The 21,556-nt window shown below is 39.1% G+C and overlaps 2 protein-coding genes across 5 annotated transcripts in view; both read right to left on the minus strand.

The window, feature by feature from the left end:
• Positions 1-17,130, minus strand: part of LOC127862917 (uncharacterized) — a 32,156-nt gene extending 15,026 nt beyond the window's left edge. For both annotated transcript variants that reach the window (XM_052402190.1, XM_052402191.1), the window contains exon 1: positions 16,990-17,130. In XM_052402190.1, the coding sequence (XP_052258150.1) occupies positions 16,990-17,068 (79 nt within the window). In that variant the 5' untranslated portion in view covers positions 17,069-17,130. The remainder of the gene's footprint in view (positions 1-16,989) is intronic.
• Positions 17,131-17,284: 154 nt separating this feature from the next.
• Positions 17,285-21,556, minus strand: part of LOC127862911 (histone-lysine N-methyltransferase, H3 lysine-79 specific-like) — a 164,598-nt gene continuing 160,326 nt past the window's right edge. For all 3 annotated transcript variants that reach the window (XM_052402184.1, XM_052402186.1, XM_052402185.1), the window contains exon 22: positions 17,285-18,078. In XM_052402184.1, the coding sequence (XP_052258144.1) occupies positions 17,302-18,078 (777 nt within the window). In that variant the 3' untranslated portion in view covers positions 17,285-17,301. The remainder of the gene's footprint in view (positions 18,079-21,556) is intronic.

Here is a 21,556-nt window from a genome sequence, read left to right on the forward strand (position 1 = left end):
GCATCTCTTGTGCTTTAAACATATTTCACAATTATTTCCCTAAAGATTACAGTCTGAAATGGATAACAGTACTCAAATAGAATTAAATATTTGTATTTGTTAATTTACTTTCACTTTGACACTAAAGTAAGTTGAAAAATTGAAACAATTAATTCTGGCTCAATTTGGTGGTCATTAGTCAGTGAAATGAGTTTATAATATTTCAATCTTTATGCAATAATTTTGTTATATGCATTAGGTTGTTAACAGTTTTTTTTTTAAAGTTTCATGATTGTTGCAGATGAAAGTAACTATAAAATTAAAATCCATACACGGCACAATTAAATTTACATATTATAATTTAAAAATCTCTTATTTCATTGTTATTAATTTATTCCTCATTGTTGACATTTTATTCGCATGGTTGAATAATAATTTAAATAATATATTCTAACAAATAATAAAGAAATTAATATGCAACTAGGAGCTATCCAGATAATACTGCAGGCTCAAAAATGCCCTTTTGACAAAATACTGCACACTTGAAAGTGTCCTTTTGACAAAATAGCTCCCCTGCCCTTTTCAATTCCTAGCTGAAGCACAGACTGTATAATTGGAAATTGTACTTTTAAACCTTATATAATTAACTTAAGTATAACTGGAATGGGTTAACATTAATCTTTAACCATGAAACATGAATCCGCATATACATAAAAGCATAATAGAAAATAGTTCTTTTAAACCTCATATTATTAACTTAAGTATTACATATGTACTGGACTGGGTTAATTTCAATTTGAAACCATAAAACATGAAAAAGAATTAAACATTTCATGTGTTATAATCCGAATTGTACTGTATATAAAAAGGTTCTTAATTTTTGGGCTCCCAGAAGTCTGGACTTCTTAATTTCAAATGTAGGGAGTCAAAAGGACTCTTTACTCAAATTAGTTAGGGTCAAACACTAAAGCCATTTTAATACTGTTGAGAAAAATTATTTAATAGAAAATAAACACTACAAAAGAATCCAAATACAACCTATTTATTCCTTCATTATCATAAAAGACCACATTAACCAATAGACCACCTTTATCAAGAGACCATTTTTATCAAGAGACCAACTTTATCAAGAGCTAAACTTTATCAAGAAACAACCTTTATCAAGAGATAAACTTTATCAAAAAACAACCTTTATTAAGAGACCACCTTCATCAAGAGACTAGCTTTATCAAAAGACCACATTCATCAACAAAAGACCACCTGTACCAAGAAACCACCTTTATCAAGAGATAACCTTTATCAAGAGACCACCTTTATCAAGAGAAATTTTTTATCAATAAATCACCTTATCAAGAGACCGTCTTCATCAAGAGAAAGCTTTATCAAGAGACCACCTTTATCAACAAAAGACCTACTTTAGCAAGAGACCACCTTTATCAAGAGACCACCTTTATCAAGAGCTAAACTTTATCAAGAGACCACCTTTATCAACAAAAGACCTTCTTTATCAAGAGACCACCTTCATCAACAAAAGACCTTCTTTATCAAGAGACCACCTTCATTAACAAAAGACCTTCTTTATCAAGAGACCACCTTTATCAAGAGACCACCTTTATCAAGAGCTAAACTTGATCAAGAGACCACCTTTATCAAGAGACCACCTTTATCAAGAGATAAACTTTATCAAGAAACTCCCTTATCGAGAGACCGCCTTCATCAAGAGACAAGCTTTATCAAGAAACCACCTTTACCAAGAGACCTCCTTTATCAAGAGTTCACCTTTATCAAGAGACCACCTTTATCAAGAGAACACCTTGACAGTCAACTAATCATGGTCTATGCAGACAAGTTAGGCTGTAAGTGTTGCATGCAAACTTTAACCTGAATTTTATCTTGCATGCACACCTTAACCTGACATTTATAAGTACAACAGGGGAATAACCCTCATTCAAAGCTAGTCAAGGTTATAGATCTTAGTCAGTCAATATTCATAAAGACCTAAATACACATGTAACATTTTATTTCAACATCTGTAGTAAAAATAGAGTTGTTGCATGCAAAGCGTATTTTCTATGTAAAAATGGTGTTATTGTGCTTGATTGCAGCTCAGTGTTATGGAACTTGGTTGGCGAACTCACACAATTACCCCAATCACATGTAAGCAGTTTTAAAATAATACCTAAAGCAGAAACACTGAAATGGAGATGTGCACAATTAACATTATTTTTAAGTACAAACAGCGATATAATTCTGCAAAATTGAAGCGGAGATATGTTTGGACCTTGGTCAGCAATCGCACCATAACCTTGAACATGTGTGCAAAGTTAAAATTGAATATCTGTAGTCAAAACAATTAAATGGAAACTTTTCACATGAACCTTTACCAGAGCATTGCAGGGATGCAGACATTTGGGTGAGTAGCATAACTCGGACTTTTTGGTGAATAGTCAAACAAGAAAAGTTTCAAGCCATTTATAATGATGGGAATCAATGTTATTTATATAATGTCAACAAGATTTTACCAATCACTCAAAAACACACACTTAATACAAAATCAGAAACAATCAGATGCATGCTAATTACGGCTTTTCTTTTGGGTAAAATTTACACATTTTTTTAAAGGAACACAAATAGAACATGCTACATTTGCAGTTAAGATATCATTAGCCTATTGCACATAAAGCATTGCATTGAGAAGCAAGCTGCAGCCCACTTGATTAATAATAAGGGCTTGAAGATATTTACAAATACTGAAAATCAAAGAGGAAAGTGTTTTAATTGCTTTGGAGTCAACAAGAATATTCATAAACCGCTTGATGCAAAAAAAACACAAGAGCTGTGTTAGTGAAAATGTCGCCTACTGCTCCCCTTTGAAGCCATATATTTGACCTTTGACCTTGAAGGATGGTCTTGACCTTTCCCCACTCAAAATGTGCAGCTCAATGAGATACACATGCATGCCAAATATCAAGTTGCTATCATCAATATTGCAAAAGTTATGAAGAAGGTTAAAGTTTTGGGACAGACACACACATACAATGAAAGACAGACACATACAATGACAGACAGACAGACAGGCCAAACCAATATACCCCCCGATCATTCGATCCGGGGGCATAACAACTAGTTACATATGCAGGGCTTTCGCTAGGCTTCCTTGGAAAAAGTAGGAGTCCAAAAGGAAAAAGTGGGAGTTCAGTTATATTTTGCACACATCTTCAAATTTCAGTAAAATATACATTATTTTCTTATTGGTTTTATAATTAACAAGAGAAACACATCGTCAGAAACACAATGCCCCCTATTGTGCCTCTTTGATTATTTTTTTTACCTTTGACCTTGAAGGATGACCTTGACCTTGAACTTCCACCACTCAAAATGTGCAGCTTCATAAGAACGCCACTTTGAATTTTTTAAATTTATTTTTTGACCTTTGACCTTGAAGGATGACCTTGACCTTGAACTTCCACCACTCACAATGTGCAGCTTCATGAGAACGCCACTTTGAATTTTTTTTTTGTGTTGACCTTTGACCTTGAAGGATGACCTTGACCTTGAACTTCCACCACTCACAATGTGCAGCTTCATGAGAACGCCGCTTTGATTTTTTTGTTGTTGACCTTTGACCTTGAAAGATGACCTTGACCTTGAACTTCCACCACTCAAAATGTGCAGCTTCATGAGATACACATGCATGCCAAATATCAAGTTGCTATCTTCAATATTGAAAAAGTTATGGCCCATGTTAAAGTTTTCTGACCGACAGACGCCATATATTTGACATTTGACCTTGAAGGATGACCTTGACCTTCACCTTTCACCATTCAAAATGTTCAGCTCCATGAGGTACACATGCATGCCAAATATCAAGTTGCTATCTTCAATAGTAAAAAAGTTATGGCCAATGTTAAAGTTTTTGGACGGACGGACAGACGCCATATATTAGACATTTGACCTGAAAGGATGACCTTGACCTTCACCTTTCACCACTCAAAATGTGCAGCTCCGTGAGATGCACATGCATGCCAAATATCAAGTTGCTATCTTCAATATTGAAAAAGTTATGGCCAATGTTAAAGTTTTCGGACGGACAGACGCCATATATTTGACATTTGACCTTGAAGGATGACCTTGACCTTCATCTTTCACCACTCAAAACGTTCAGCTCCATGAGATACACATGCATGCAAAATATCAAGTTGCAATTTCAATAGTATAAAAAGTTATGGCCAATGTTAAAGTTTTTGGACGGACAGACAGACGCCATATATTAGACATTTGACCTTGGCCTTCACCTTTCACCACTCAAAATGTGCAGCTCCGTGAGATGCACATGCATGCCAAATATCAAGTTTCTATCTTCAATAATGCAAAAGTTATGGCCAACGTTAAATATTTTTTTCCGGACGGACGGACAGACTGACATACACACACAGACATACACACATACTGACTGACGGACAGTTCAACTGCTATATGCCACCCTACCGGGGGCATAAAAAACCCACATGTATGCCACTAGTCCTTACTTGAATGTCTTGTTTTAATCAGTGGTTATGATACAATTAACATAACGCATTTTTTATCAAATGCCATTAACCCCATGGCAAACATTAAAAACATAACAGGGCACATAGATTGGACACTTTATTAACAAGGGCTGTTTGTAAAACATGCATGCCCCCCATATGGGCTCTCCGTTGTAGTGACAGCCATTGTGTGAATATGTTTTTTGTCACTGTGACCTTGACCTTTGACCTAGTGACCTGAAAATCAATAAGGGTCATCTGCCAGTCATGATCAATGTACCTATGAAGTTTCATGATCCTAGCCATAAGCATTCTTGAGTTATAATCCAGAAACCATTTTACTATTTGAGGGCCCGGGACCTTGACCTAGTGACCTGAAAATCAATAGGGGTCATCTGCGAGTCATGATCAATGTACCTATGAAGTTTCATGATCCTAAGCATAAGCGTTCTTGAGTTATCATCCGGAAACCATTTTACTGTATCGGGTCACCATGACCTTGACCTTTGACCTAGTGACCTCAAAATCAATAGGGGTCATCAGCAAGTCATGATCAATGTACCTATGAAGTTTCATGATCGTAGCCATTAGCGTTCTTGAGTTATCATCTGGAAACCATTTTACTATTTCAGGTCACCGTGACCTTGACCTCTGATATAGTGACCTGAAAATCAATAGGGTTCAACTGCGAGTCATGATCAATCTACCTATCAAGTTTCAAGATCCTAGGCAAAAGCGTTCTTGAGTTATCATCCCGAAACCATTTTACTATTTCCGGTCATCGTGACCTTGACCTTTGACCTACTGACCTGAAAATCAATAGGGGTCATCTGCGAGTCATGATCAATGTACCTATAAAGTTTCATGATCCTAGGCATAAGCGTTCTTGAGTTATCATCCGGAAACCATTTTACTATTTCGGGTCACCGTGACCTTGACCTTTGACCTAGTGACCTGAAAATCAATAGGGGTCATCTGCCAGCAATTATCAATATACCTACGAAGTTGTATCAACCTAGGCATAAGCGTTCTTGAGTTATCATCCGGAAACCATTTTACTATTTTGGGTCACTGTGACCTTGACCTTTGACCTAGTGACCTGAAAATCAATAGGGGTCATCTGCGAGTCATGATGAATCTACCTATTAAGTTTCATGCTCCTAGGCCTAAGCGTTCTTGAGTTATCATCCAGAAACCATTTTACTGTTTCGGGTCACAGTGACCTTGACCTTTGACCTAGTGACCTCAAAATCAATAGGGGTCATCTGCAAGTCATGATCAATTTACCTATGAAGTTTCATGATCCTAGGCCCAAGCGTTCTTGAGTTATCATCCGGAAACCACCTGGTGGACGGACCGACCGACAGACCGACATGTGCAAAGCAATATACCTGCTCTTCTTCGAAGGGGGGCATAATTAATAGTAACGCCTAAAAAAAACATGTTTGTTTCAGGCTAACCGACTGACCGTGTCAGTTTACCCCTGACTGCAATTTTTTTATAAACAAGAGGGCCAAGATGGCCCTAGTTCCCTCACCTGAGAGGAGTCGGTTCATTCAATCTTTACCAAATGTCAAACTTGACCTAGATATTGTCCAGACAAACATCCTGGTGAAGTTTCATCATTATTTCATCTGCGAGTCATGATCAATGTACCTATGAAGTTTCATGATCCTCAGCGTAAGCATTCTTGAGTTATCATCTGGAAACCATTTTTCTAAGTTGAGTCACCGTGACATTGACAGCCATTGTGTGAATACGTTTTTTGGCACTGTGACCTTGACCTTTGACCTAGTGACCTGATAATCAATAGGGGTCATCTGCCAGTCATGATCAATATACCTATCAAGTTTCATGAACCTAGGCATAAGCGTTCTTGAGTTATCATCCGGAAACCATTTTACTATTTCAGGTCACCGTGACCTTGACCTTTGACCTAGTGACCTGAAAATAGGGGTCATCTGCGAGTCATGATCATTGTAACTATGAAGTTTCATGATCCTAGGCATAAGCGTTCTTGAGTTATCATCCAGAAACCATTTTACTATTTCAGGTCACCGTGACCTAGACCTTTGACCTAGTGACCTGAAAATAGGGGTCATCTGCGAGTCATGATCATTGTAACTATGAAGTTTCATGATCCTAGGCATAAGCGTTCTTGAGTTATCATCCAGAAACCATTTTACTATTTCAGGTCACCGTGACCTTGACCTTTGACCTAGTGACCTGAAAATCAATAGGGGTTATCTGCAAGTCATAATCAATGTATCTATGAAGTTTCATGATCCTAGGCATAAGCGTTCTTGAGTTATCATCCAGAAACCATTTTACTGCTTTGGGTCACCATGACCTTGACCTTTGACCTAGTGACCTGAAAATCAATAGGGGTCATCTGCTAGTCATGATCAATGTATCTATTATTTTCATGATCCTAGGCATAAGCTTTCTTGAGTTATCATCCGGAAACCATTTTACTATATCGGGTCATCGTGACCTTGACCTTTGACCTAGTGACCTGAAAATCAATAGGGGTCATCTGCGAGTCATGATCAATGTACCTATGAAGTTTCATGATCCTTGGCATAAGCGCTCTTGAGTTATCATCCGGAAACCATCTAGTGGACAGACGGACCTACATGAGCAAAACAATATACCCCCTCTTCTTCGAAAGGGTGGGGGGGGGGGGGGCATAATGAGAAAACTGCCCCCCTTCCAGCAGCCATGTTATTCACCTGACCGGAACCATTTTTGAACTCAACTCTCATATCAAGGAAACAAATGTTCTGAGCAAATTTCATGAAAATTGGGCCAAAAATGTGACTTCTACTGTGTTCACATGTTTTCACTATATACATATAGAGAAAAATGCCCAGCCCACTGGCTGCCATGTTTTTTCACCGAGCCTGACCATTTTCAAACTCGTCCGAGATATCAATAAAACCAATGTTTTGACCAGCTTTCATGATGATTGGGCAAAAATTGTGACTTCTAGAGTGTTTACAAGATTTCTCTATAGCCAAATAGGGAAAACTGCCACTATAAACATATAGAGAAAATGCCCTGCCCACTGGCAGCCATGTTTTTTCACCGATCCCGACCATTTTCAAACACATCCGAGATATCAATAAAACCAATGTTTTGACCAGCTTTCATGATGATTGGGCAAAAATTGTGACTTCTAGAGTGTTTACAAGATTTCTCTATAGCCAAATAGGGAAAACTGCCACTATATACATATAGAGAACAAGGGCTGTTTGTAAAACATGCATGCCCCCCATATGGGCTGTCCGTTGTAGTGGCAGCCATTGTGTGAATACTATTTTTGTCACTGTGACCTTGACCTTTGACCTAGTGACCTGAAAATCAATAGGGGTCATCTGCGAGTCATGATCAATCTACCTATGAAATTTCATGATCCTAGGCGTATGCATTCTTGAGTTATCATCAAAAAACCATTTTACTATTTTGGGTCACTGTGACCTTGACCTTTGACCTAGTGACCTCAAAATCAATAGGGGTCATCTGCGAGTCATTATCAATCTACCCATGAAGTTTCATGATCCTAGGCGTATGCGTTCTTGAGTTATCATCCGGAAACCATTTTACTATTTCGGGTCACCGTGACCTTGACCTTTGACCTAGTGACCTCAAAATCAATAGGGGTCATCTGCGAGTCATGATCAATCTACCTATGAAGTTTCATGATCCTAGGCGTATACATTCTTGAGTTATCATCCGGAAACCATTTTACTATTTCGGGTCACCGTGACCTTGACCTTTGACCTAGTGACCTCAAAATCAATAGGGGTCATCTGCAAGTCATGATCAATGTACCTATGAAGTTTCATGATCCTAGCCCCAAGCGTTCTTGAGTTATCATCCGGAAACCACCTGGTGGATGGACCGACCTACCGACAGACCGACCGACATGTGCAAAGCAATATACCCCCTCTTCTTCGAAGGGGGGCATAAAAATCTAGTAAATGATAAAGAAAACATTTCAGCTTAAGGAGGGGAAAACTTTTATATTTCTGAAGCAGAAACCACCTGTATTCGGCTTTAATCAGAGGGGAGAAAAATCACTGGTATGAGCTTTATATTTGAAGTTGTTAATTCCAGAGAGGCAATAGCCCGTTTGAATCCTCTCTTTATGTAGATATGTAACCTTTGTTTTTGTTTTTTACGCTTAAACATTATAATAACAGTGTTCTTATCTATTGAATTGAACTTTTTGTTTTTTATGTATGTGTTTACACAAACCTTTCACATAAAGAATGAATGCTGGCTTCAAAATGCTGGGATTTTTTTCAGAATTTGGTTAATTTTCAACCATATTAATTTAAAGTGATGAAAAGTACACTTTCGCGTATAATGCGCTTAAAAAATTCACTTTCAATACTTCATAAAGTGTATTATTTGTATGACTGAAAATTCACTTAAGTGTATTAATGCGCTTAAAAAATCACTTTTAATACTGTAAGGTGTATTATTTGTATGACGGGGAATGCACTCAAGTGTATTAATGCTCTTAAAAAATCACTTTCAATTTTGTAAGGTGTATTATTTGTATCAGTGGAAATGCATTAAGTGTATTAATGCGCTTACAAAAATTCACTTTGAATACGCAATGAAGTGTTTTATTTGTATGACTGGAAATGCACTCAATTGTATTAATGCGCTTAAAAAATTCACTTTGAATACTCCATGAAGTGTATTATTTGTATGAGTTAAAATACACTCAAGTGTATTGATGCACTTGAAAGATTACTTAATTTACTGATAAGTGTATTATTTGTATGACTGGAAATGCACTCAAGTGTATTAATGCGCTTAAAAAATTCGCCTCTAATTCTGTAATGTGTATTATTTGAAGGACTGGAAATGCACTCAAGTGTATTAATGCGCTTTAAAAAATACACTTTGACCATGAAGTGTATTATTTGAATGTCTTAAAAAACACTCAAGTGTATAAATGCGCTTGAAAATAAACTTAAGCGCACTTATTAACATAATAAACGCACTTAAGTGTATAATTTCGTGGAAAAAAATACACTTATGTGTATAAACACACTAGTAAAGTTTTTTTTAAACAGAATAACATGCACTTGTTAAGCAATAAATACGTTGCAAATAACATGCGCATTAAATGTGCATTAAATGCGCATCAAGTACACTTTTTCGAGAACAAACTTAACCCTTTTTAAACTTTGTTAGGGTGATATATTAAACTACAAATAAACATGTAATACATTTACAGGAAGAGTTAAGATACACTCAATGTAGTATAAACCCTTGGTTATAAGTTCTTATTTTATGCTTTCTGATGGTTTATAGAGAAATATCAGTGCATTAAAAACTGATATTCCACGGTTTCAAACAGTGAACAAGGGCTGTTTGTAAAACATGCATGCCCCCCATATGGGCTCTCCGTTGTAGTGAGAGCCATTGTGTGAATATGTTTTTTGTCACTGTGACCTTGACCTTTGACCTAGTGACCTGAAAATCAATAGGGGTCATCTGCCAGTCATGATCAATGTACCTATGAAGTTTCATGATCCTAGCCATAAGCATTATTGAGTTATCATCCGGACACCATTTTACTATTTCGGGTCACCGTGACCTTGACCTTTGACCTAGTGACCTGAAAATCAATAGGGGTCATCTGCGAGTCATGATCAATCTACCTATCAAGTTTCATGATCCTAGGAATAAGCATTCTTCAGTTATCATCCGGAAACCATTTTACTATTTCGGGTCATCGTGACCTTGACCTTTGACCTAGTGACCTGAAAATCAATAAGGGTCATCTGCGAGTCATGATCAATCTACCTATCAAGTTTCATGATCCTAGGCCTAAGCGTTCTTGAGTTATCATCCGGAAACCATTTTACTATTTCAGGTCACTGTGACCTTGACCTTTGACCTAGTGACCTGAAAATCAATAGGGGTCATCTGCAAGTCATGATCAATCTACCTATCAAGTTTCATGATCCTAGGCCTAAGCGTTATTGAGTTATCATCCGGAAACCATTTTACTATTTCGGGCACTGTGACCTTGACCTTTGACCTAGTGACCTGAAAATCAATAGGGGTCATCTGCGAGTCATGATCAATCTACCTATCAAGTTTCATGATCCTAGGCCTAAGCGTCCTTGAGTTATCATCCGGAAACTATTTTACTATTTAGGGTCACCGTGACCTTGACCTTTGACCTAGTGACCTCAAAATCAATAGGGAGTCATCTGCGAGTCATGATCAATTTACCTATGAAGTTTCATGATCCTAGGCCCAAGCGTTCTTGAGTTATCATCTGACAACCACCTGGAGGACGGACCGACCGACCGACATGAGCAAAGCAATATACCCCCTCTTCTTCGAAGGGGGGCATAAAAATGCCCCGCCCACTGGCGGCCATGTTTTTTCACCGATCTCGACCATTTTCGAACTCGTCCAAGAAATCAATTGAACCAATGTTTTGACCAATTTTCATGATGATTGGGCAAAAATTGTGACTTCTAGAGTGTTTACAAGGTTTCTCTATAGCCAAATATGGAAAACTGCACCGCCCACTGGCGGCCATTTTTTTCAACGGATCGGTACCACTTTTGAACTCAACCAAGATATCATTAAGACAAACATTTTGACAAAGTTACATGAAGATTGGGCACGAAATGTGACTTCTACAGTGTTTACAAGGTTTTTCTTTTTTTTGACCTTGTGACCTTATTTTTGACCTGGCACAACCCAGTTTCGAACTTGGCCGAGATTTAATTGGGGCAAAGCTTCTGACCAAGTTTCATGAAGATGGGACAAGAAATGTGGCCTCTAGAGTGTTTACGAGCAAATGTTAACGGACAGACGGACGGACATACGACAGACAAAGACCGGTCACAAAAGCACACCTGAGCAATCAGGTGAGTTAAAAAAATAAATAAAAAAATCGCGTTTTACACTATTCGGCCCCTGATTTAAACAGCAAATGTATTGATTAAAATAATGACATTCAAAACAATGTTTTACCGGTAATTACGGACCAAATCGACAGAGTTGCATTCACACATGTCAATCTCTTTTGTCCAAACACCGCAGACAGCAGTCTACACAATAGGTCAGTAGACATGCTATGCGTGTTTACATAACGCCCAACACTTAATCCAGTTCTGTCCAGATGTTCTCTTGAATCAGTATACAGTACAATTACTGTTGCAATAATTACTCAACTAACAGACCATAACGATAAAGATACGGCGTGTTTGATTTGAAATTCATTTAGAGGAAATATCAAATTATTCGCGATATAATTGTGTTAAAAAATACCAACGAAACTTTTAACTGAAATCAACAGAATTTAATGTTCTCTGCGCTACAAAGTTTATATAAACAAGAGGGCCAAGATGGCCCTAGTTTGCTCACCTGAGAGGAATCGGTTCATTCAATCTTTACCAAATGTCAAACTTGACCTAGATATTGTCCAGACAAACATCCTGGTGAAGTTTCATCATTATTTCATCTGCGAGTCATGATCAATGTACCTATGAAGTTTCATGATCCTAGGCGTAAGCATCCTTGAGTTATTATCCGGAAACCATTTTTCTAAGTTGAGTCACCGTGACCTTGACAGCCATTGTGTGAATACATTTTTTGGCACTGTGACCTTGACCTTTGACTTAGTGACCTGATAATCAATAGGGGTCATCTGCGAGTCATGATCAATATACCTATGAAGTTTCATGAACCTAGGCATAAGCATTCTTGAGTTATCATCCAGAAACTATTTTACTATTTCAGGTCACCGTGACCTTGACCTTTGACCTAGTGACCTAAAATTAATAGGGGTCATCTGCGAGTCATGATCAATGTACCTATGAAGTTTCATGATCCTTGGCATAAGCGCTCTTGAGTTATCATCCGGAAACCATCTGGTGGACGGACGGACCGACATGAGCAAAACAATATACCCCCTCTTCTTCGAAAGGGGGGGGGGGGGGGGGGGGCATAATGAGAAAACTTCCCCCCTCCCAGCAGCCATGTTATTCAACTGACCGGAACCATTTTTTAACTCAACTCTCGTATCAAGGAAACAAATGTTCTGAGCAAATTTCATGAACATTGGGCCAAAAATGTGACTTCTACTGTGTTCACAAATGTTTTTACTATATACATATAGAGAAAAATGCCCCGCCCACTGGCAGCCATGTTTTTTCACCCATCCCGACCATTTTCAAACTCGTCCGAGATATCAATAAAAACAATGTTTTGACCAACTTTCATGATGATTGGGCAAAAATTGTGACTTTTTCTAGAGTGTTTACAAGGTTTCTCTATAGCCAAATAGGGAAAACTGCCACTATATACATATAGAGAAAAATGCCCCGCCCACTGGCGGCTATGTTTTTTTCACCGATCTCGACCATTTTTGAACTCGTCCGAGACATCAATTGAACCAATGTTTTGACTAATTTTCATGATGATTGAGCAAAAATTGTGACTTCTAGAGTGTTTACAAGGTTTCTCTATAGCCAAATAAGGAAAACTGCCCCGCCCACTGGTGGCCATGTTTTTCAATGGATCGCTTTTGAACTCAACCAAGTTATCATTAAGACAAACATTTTGACAAAGTTACATGAAGATTGGGCATGAAATGTGACTTCTACAGTGTTTACAAGGCTTTTCTTTTTTTGACCTAGTGACCTAGTTTTTGACCTGGCACAACCCAGTTTCGAACTCGGCCGAGATTTCATTGGGACAAAGCTTCTGACCAAGTTTCATGAAGATGGGACAAGAAATGTGGCCTCTAGAGTGTTTACGAGCAAATGTTAACGAACTGACTGACGGTCGGACATACAACGGACAAAGACCGGTCACAAAAGCTCACCTGAGCAATCAGGTGAGCTAAAAATCAATACGCTTTCCATGAGTATACCTTGACCTTGTACATTGCCGCATTATTTTCGCGCTCTTTTTTTGGGAAATATACATGATGACTATATTGGAAGCATGGAAGCATTTTGTAAACGTCGTTTTATCACGTGCCTTCTTACTCCCAATATATTGCTTCTAACTCGGATTATGAACCGTAAGCTCCACCCATTCTAACATTTTATTCAACAAAGTTATCTCAGGTGTAAGCGAGCTTGATATTGATTGGCCCAGCTAGCATGTGCGCTTCCATAACAAAAAGGTCACACGTGGTCGCTTACCATGGTGCAGACCGGGTTTAGCTTTTTGTTTAAATGCTTATGCTGACAATGAAACCAAATTTAAAACCAGTCTGGATCTGAATGGCGGACAATTTCGGTACATTTCAGCTGCTTGATATGATGCAATTTTCAATATTTTTATACATTTTTATTGCAAAAAAATGTGCGTACCAGGGACTCTCGATTGGTTTGGAACATGCGTCCTTTTTCAAATTTATGCGTACAAATACGCATAATTAAGCGTTTCAGAGAGCCCTGATATGATTTAATAGTATACCTAAGTATTCTTCCCTTTTTATAATTCCTAAGATTTTTTTTATGTTTTAAGTAGCAATAATACCTCTTTTTTGTTGTAAATGTTCGCAGAGGTCCTTAAAATGTGTTAGAGGTTTAAAGCTATGCACTTGTGCATTGACAAAATGCAGTTGTATGGGAGCTTTAATAAAGCCTCCAAAACAACAAGAGCTTGTCACAGTAGTGCCAAATCCCCGCCGAAATGTGTTTGCTTGTATGACAACATTTGTTTTAGAGAGTAGAATAATATTTGTAAAAACAAATAAAGGGAGATAATTCATTATGCTCAGCACAAAAATTTACTTTGAAATTAAATAAAGGGATATAATTCAAACACTAAAGTAGATAGAGTTATGGTTCTTAGTCACTGCACTTCTCCTACTTGCCATCTGTTTAAGTTTCAAGTTTCAAGTAAATCCCTTCAGTAGATTTAGAGTTATGCTCCGGACAAAAATTTACTTTAAAATTATATAAAAGGGGAGATAATTAAAAAACTAAGGTACATAGAGTTATGGTTCTTGGTCACTGCACTTCTCCTAGTTGCCATATGTTTATATTTCAAGTTTCAAGTAAATCCCTTTAGTAGATTTAGAGTTATGCTCTGGACAACATTTACTTTAAAGTTATATAAAAGGGGAGATAATTAAAAAACTAAGGTAGATAGAGTTATGGTTCTTAGTCACTGCACTTTTCCTACTTGCCATCTGTTTATATTTCAAGTATCAAGTAAATCCCTTCAGTAGATTCAGAGTTATGCTCCGGACAAAAATTATATAAAAGGGGAGATAATTCAAAAACTAAGGTAGATAGAGTTGTGGTTCTTGGTCACTGCACTTCTCCTAGTTGCCATCTGTTTATATTTCAAGTTTCAAGTAAATCCCTTTAGTAGATTTAGAGTTATGCTCCGGACAAAATTAACTTTAAAATATATAAAAGGGGAGATAATTCAAAAACTAAGGTAGATAGAGTTGTGGTTCTTAGTCACTGCACTTTTCCTAGTTGCCATCTGTTTATATTTTAAGTTCCTTTAGTATATTTAGAGTTAAGCTCCGGACAAAAATTTACTTTAAAGTTATATAAAAGGGGAGATAATTAAAAAACTAAGGTAGATAGACTTATGGTTCTTGGTCACTGCACTTCTCCTAGTTGCCATCTGTTTATATTCTAAGTTTAAAGTAAATCCATTGAATAGATTTGGAGTTATGCTCCGGACAAAGTTTCAGCCAGACGGACAGGACCAATTACTATATCACCTCCGAATTTTTTTTTGGCGGGGATAATAAATGTCTTTTTGCTGTGACATGTTGGAAAACAGTTAATTAAAACATGGGTGGGTAGGTAGCTAGGTAAATATTATATTCATATGATTTTAGATCTTTATTTTTATATTCAGTTTTGTTAATCTAGATGTTACTCCATATTTTATCCCTAAAATACGTCTTCCTGAAAGTTAGTCATAGATGTGTGTCTTGTCTATCATAATATTATCTAAGATGTGTTGCCAAATTTAACTTAAAACTGAATGAGGTTCAATAGTTAGCATCAAAACAACGTTTGTGTATGTCAGTAAACAAATGTAATTTTAATGCAAATAAATGCATTAAAAAGTTTGTTCATATTGCATTATTTCAGGAGGGCCCACATTCATGGCCTGCTAAATATCAATTCCCCTGTCTGGGTTGGACATCACAAGCACAGTGCATCTGGTTGGGTAATAATGTCAGGAGATAAAATGTCCCAGTAATAGTAATGGAAATTGCAGATTTTGATCTGACGAATTATGGTATGTTTGAAAGTCTTGAGATGAAAATAGAATATATAAAGATGTTTGAGAAAAGATTTATGAATAATTATAAGCCTGGGTATGCATATGCTACAACACACATGAGAAAATTGACAGTTGTCATGTCATTTGTATTTTTTAACTTTAAGTTAAAAAATTAATTAGGGTGGTTGATAACAAATTTGAGTTACTAATTTTACAGGAAAAATGACTTTTTGGGGCCTAACAGCAAAATAACAAGGGCTGTTTGTAAAACATGCATGCCCCCCATATGGGCTATTAGTTGTAGTGGCAGCCATTGTGTGAATTATTCTTTGTCACTGTGACCTTGACCTTTGACCTAGTGACCTGAAAATTAATAGCGGTCATCTGCCAGTCATGATCAATGTACCTATGAAGTTTCATGATCCTAGGGATAAGCATTCTTGAGTTATCATCAGGAAACCATTTTACTATTTCAAGTCACTGTGACCTTGACCTTTGACCTAGTGACCTGAAAATCAATAGCGGTCATCTGCCAGTCATGATCAATGTACCTATGAAGTTTCATGATCCTAGGCGTAAGCATTCTTGAATTATCATCAGGAAATCATTTTACTATTTCGAGTCACTGTGACCTTGATCTTTAACCTAGTGACCTGAAAATCAATAGGGGTCATCTGCCAGTCATGATCAATGTTCCTATGAAGTTTCATGATCCTAGGCGTAAGCCTTCTTGAATTATCATCCGGAAACCATTTTACTGTTTTGAGTCACTGTGACCTTGACCTTTGACCTAGTGACCTGAAAATCAATAGGGGTTATCTGCGAGTCATGATCAATGTACCTATGACGTTTCAAGATCCTAGGCCTAAGCATTCTTGAGTTATCATCCGGAAACCATTTTACTATTTCGAGCCCCAGTGACCTTGACCTTTGACCTAGTGACCTGAAAATCATTAGGGGTCATCTGCCAGTCATGACCAATGTACCTATGAAGTTTCATGATCCTAGGCCTAAGCGTTCTTGAGTTATCATCCGGAAACCATCTGGTGGACGGACCGACATGAGCAAAACAATATACCCCCTTGAGCAAAACAATATACCCCCTCTTCTTCGAAGGGGGGCATAAATATTCCTATTATAAAATATCAGACAAAATACCCTTAACATGCCTATTCAAAGACGTACAACCATATTCAAGTGAATATTTGATCATTCCTACCAATGAGTTGTCCATTCTTGATATCAGGTGAAGGTATTGCACTGATTCCTAGCGGCTGGTTTGCTGTTGAGATCAACATAGCTGTAGACCCTCTAAGTTGTGGAGACCCAGTTGTAGCTAAGAGATAGGTTTGTTGTCTTTCTAAACATTGTTCAGCTTGAAAATCACTATTTTTGTGTTTTGCATTACTTAACAATTGCTCTTTGCTGTACTTCCTATTAAACAATTTAGATGTTTCAGTTGAAGTTTGACTGCCTTGCTGCTTAGCTTCAAAAAGGATTTGCTTCACAGCATTACTGGAATCATTTCCATTTAGCACATGCACATGCTTTTTGGAATAACCATCTTTTCCATATTTATATTACTTGATGTGACAATGGATGGAGAGCTGGCTATGAAGTTGGACAATGTCCAGGCAGAAATGTTACTTTGGAATTCTGAATGGTCTACAGATGAATTCAACATTTTCAATGGACCCTGAGTTCCAACAATGGAAGGTGATTCTGATGTCTTATGATCATTTACTGGAGGGCCTTTCTTGCCTTCATCACTATTTATCTGTTGGGGTTTGCTTACTCTTTGTACATTGTTCCCTGGGAGACAGTCTAATGGAATGCTTATAGGCAAACTGGGTCTATATTTGAGATCATTTTCCAGAGAGAGGTCATTTAAATGTCCATTCCGTTTTACTTTGCTGGTACCACAATCAGCTGATTTAACACACATATCAGACCCTGTATTTTCCAACAGTTTACGAATTGATAAATTATTTGCACCGACTAGTAGAGTATTTTCATGAACAAAAGTATTTCTAGATAGGGTTTTTCTTCCTTTAGTAGCTGAGCAACCTCGTTTCTGACCGTTTCTTGCAGAAGTTGTTTCAGAAGAGTAAATATTGCCAGGACTATCCCCCATTAAATGTTGTTTCTGTTCAGCCTTGCTTTCAGTTTCCTGAGTTGAAGTATACTGTAAATGGTCACCGAGATGGGAAACCTGAGTTTGTTGAGCCTGTGATGTGAGCTGTTGTTTCTTCATGAATGACTCATCTTGATTTAAAATAAATTCCTGAGTCTCTGGTTGGTGAACAATCTGCAAAAGATAACTTCATTGAAAATCTTAAGTTAAGTGAAATCATACATCACATTTTGTATACATCATGGTATTGCACATGTTTTGACAAGATGGCGGTGATACTTAAGTGCCGATCTGAGTACTAGGTACACAAATGGTCAAAGACTTGACCTGGTGACCTAATTTTTTAACATCACTTGAAGCAGATTCAAACATTCCCTTGATATTGTCGAGGTAAACATTCTGACCATGATGTATCAAGATTGAGTAATTAAAGTGGATTCTAAAGTGGTAATATGAATGTTTTAATTATTTTATCAAAAGACGTAGATTTGGACACACATAACACTGATTCAAAAATTACCTAAATCACGTCAAGATTAACATTTAGACCAAGTTTCATCAATACTTGAGTGGCAACAATGATATCACAGGTGACCCAGTTTTTGGATGCCACTTTGTGCACAGGAGAGCTCACAATAGAATTTGCTACTAAGACTCTGATGTACCTTTCTTAATATTAATATTTCAATTTATTTATGACAAATGGTACAAGTTTCATAATGATTGGGCAAAAATGTAACTTCTGAGTGTTAACAAGGTTTAAAAAGCAATATAAGGAAGTCTACCCCATCTCATGTAGGTCATGCTTAACAATGGACTGAAACCTTTTGAAAGAAATTGGGAAAATTGTAGTTTTTTCCTTATTGGGAAAGTGTGGATTTCCAGTACTTTATCAAGCAGGAAAAAACAGTATATAAACGTGACTTCAGGAAAAGGGCAAATTTCCTAGGGAAATGATTTATGAGCTAAGAACACATTTTCTAACAAAGTTACATGATGATTAGGCAAACAATGTTACTTCTAGTGTTCACCAGCTTGTTCTTCAATTTGAACTAACCTACTTTTTGAACCCATGTGACATAGTTTCAACTTCATCAAGGATATCATCAGGAGTTTCATAAAGTACAATAAAACGTGGCCTCTAGTGTCCAAAAGGAAAATGATAATGATGCACAACAAACAGGGACAAAATGTTATCACAATGCTCACCATGAGTCAACTGTGGCACATGTAAGCTTAAAAGTTATTAAAATAATTTAGTAACACGGGCTTTACTGTGACACACCAGGGCTTGATTGTGACTCACCAGGGCCTGACTGTGACTCTCCAGGGCTTGACTATAACTCATAAGGGCCTGACTGTGACTCATAAAGGCCTGACTGTGACTCATAAAGGCCTGACTGTGACTAACAAGAGTCTGAATGTGACTCACCAGGGCTTGACTGTGACTCACCAGGGCCTAACAGTTACTCACCAGGGCTTGACTGTGACTCACCAGGGTCTGACTGTGACTCACCATGGCCTGACTGTGACACACCAGGGCCTGACTGTGACACACCAGGGCCTGACTGTGACTAATCAGGGCATGACTGTGAAAAAACAGGGCCTGACTGTGACTCACCAGGGCCTGACTGTGACTCACCAGGGCCTGACTGTGACTAACAAGGGCCTGACTGCAACTCACCAGGGCCTGACTGTGACTCACCAGGGCCTGACTGCGACTCACCAGGGCCTGACTGCGACTCACCAGGGCCTGACTGTGACTCACCAGGGCCTGACTGCGACTCACCAGGGCCTGACTGTGACTCACCAGGGCCTGACAGTGACTAACAAGGGCCTGACTGTGACTCACCATGGTCTGAATGTGACTAACCAGGGCCTGAATGTGACTATACAAGGCCTGACTGTGACTCACCAGGGCCTGACTGTGACACACCAGGGTTTGAATGTGACTCACCAGGGCCTGGCTGTGACTCACCAGGGTCTGACTGTGACTCACCAGGGTCTGACTGTGACTCACAGGGTCTGACTGTGACTCACCAGGGTCTGAATGTGACTCACCAGGGTCTGAATGTGACTCACCTGGGCCTGGCTGTGACTCACCAGATACTGGCTGTGATTCACCAGGGTTGGCTGAGACTCAATGGGGCCTTACTGTGAATCACCAGGGTATGACTGTTACTCACCAGGGTCTGAATGTGACTCACCAGGGCCTGGCTGTGACTCACCAGGGCCTGACTGTGAATCACCAGTGTATGACTATATGACTCACCAGGGTCTGACTGACTCACCAGGGCCTGACTATAACTCATCAGGGCCTGACTGTGACTCATCAATGCCTGGCTGTGACTCACCAGTGCCCCACTTTGACTCACTAGGGTCTGACTGTGACTCACTAGGGTCTGACTGTGACTCACCAGGGCTTGACTGTGACTGATCAAGGCCTGACTGTGACTCACCAAGGTCTAACCGTGACTAAACAGGGTTTGACTGTGACTCACCAGGGTTTAACTATGACTTATCGAGGTCTGATTGTGACTCATCAGGGCCTGACTGTGACTCACCAGGGCCTGACTGTAACTTACCAGGGTCTAACTGTGACCCACTAGGTCCTGACTGTGACTCACCAGTGCCTGACTGTGCCTCACTAGGGTCTGACTGTGACTCACCAGGGCCTGACTGTGACTCACCAGGGTTTGACTGTGACTAACCAGGGCCTGACTGTGACTCAGTAGGGTCAGATTGTGACTCACCAGGGTCTTACTGTTACTCACCAAGGCCTGACTAGGCTCTGACTGTGTCTCACTAGTGTCTAAAAGTGACTCAACAGGGCTTAACTTTGACCTACCAGAGTATGACTGTGACTCACCAGGGTCTGACTGTTACTCACAGAGCCTGACTGTGACTCACCAGGGTCTGACTGTGACTCACCAGGGCTTGACTGTGACTCACCAGGACCTGATTGTGACTCACCAGGGTCTGACTGTTACTCACAGAGCCTGACTGTGACTCACCAGGGTCTGACTGTGACCCATCAAGGTCTGACTGTGACTCACTAGGGTTTGACTGAGACTGATCAGGGCCTGATTGTGACTAACCAGGGCCTGACTGTTACTCATCGAGGCCTGACTGTGACTTGCCAGGGCCTGACTGTGACTCACCATGACCTGACTGTGACCCATCAAGGTCTGACTGTGACTCACTAGGGTCTGACTGAGACTGATCAGGGCCTGATTGTGACTAACCAGGGCCTGACTGTTACTCATCGAGGCCTGACTGTGACTCACCAGGGTCTTACTGTGACTCACCGGGGCCTGATTATGACTCACCTTGGCCTCAGTGTGACTCACCAGGGCCTGACTATAACTCATCAGGGCCTGACTGTGACTCATCAAGACCTTACTGTGACTCACCAGGACCTGATTGTGACTCACCAGGGTCTGACTGTTACTCACAGAGCCTGACTGTGACTCACCAGGGTCTGACTGTGACCCATCAAGGTCTGACTGTGACTCACTAGGGTCTGACTGAGACTGATCAGGGCCTGATTGTGACTAACCAGGGCCTGACTGTTACTCATCGAGGCCTGACAGTGACTTGCCAGGGCCTGACTGTGACTCACCAGGACCTGACTGTGACCCATCAAGGTCTG

The sequence above is a fragment of the Dreissena polymorpha genome, chromosome 16 (assembly GCF_020536995.1).
Source record: "Dreissena polymorpha isolate Duluth1 chromosome 16, UMN_Dpol_1.0, whole genome shotgun sequence".
Classification (NCBI taxonomy): domain Eukaryota; kingdom Metazoa; phylum Mollusca; class Bivalvia; order Myida; family Dreissenidae; genus Dreissena; species Dreissena polymorpha.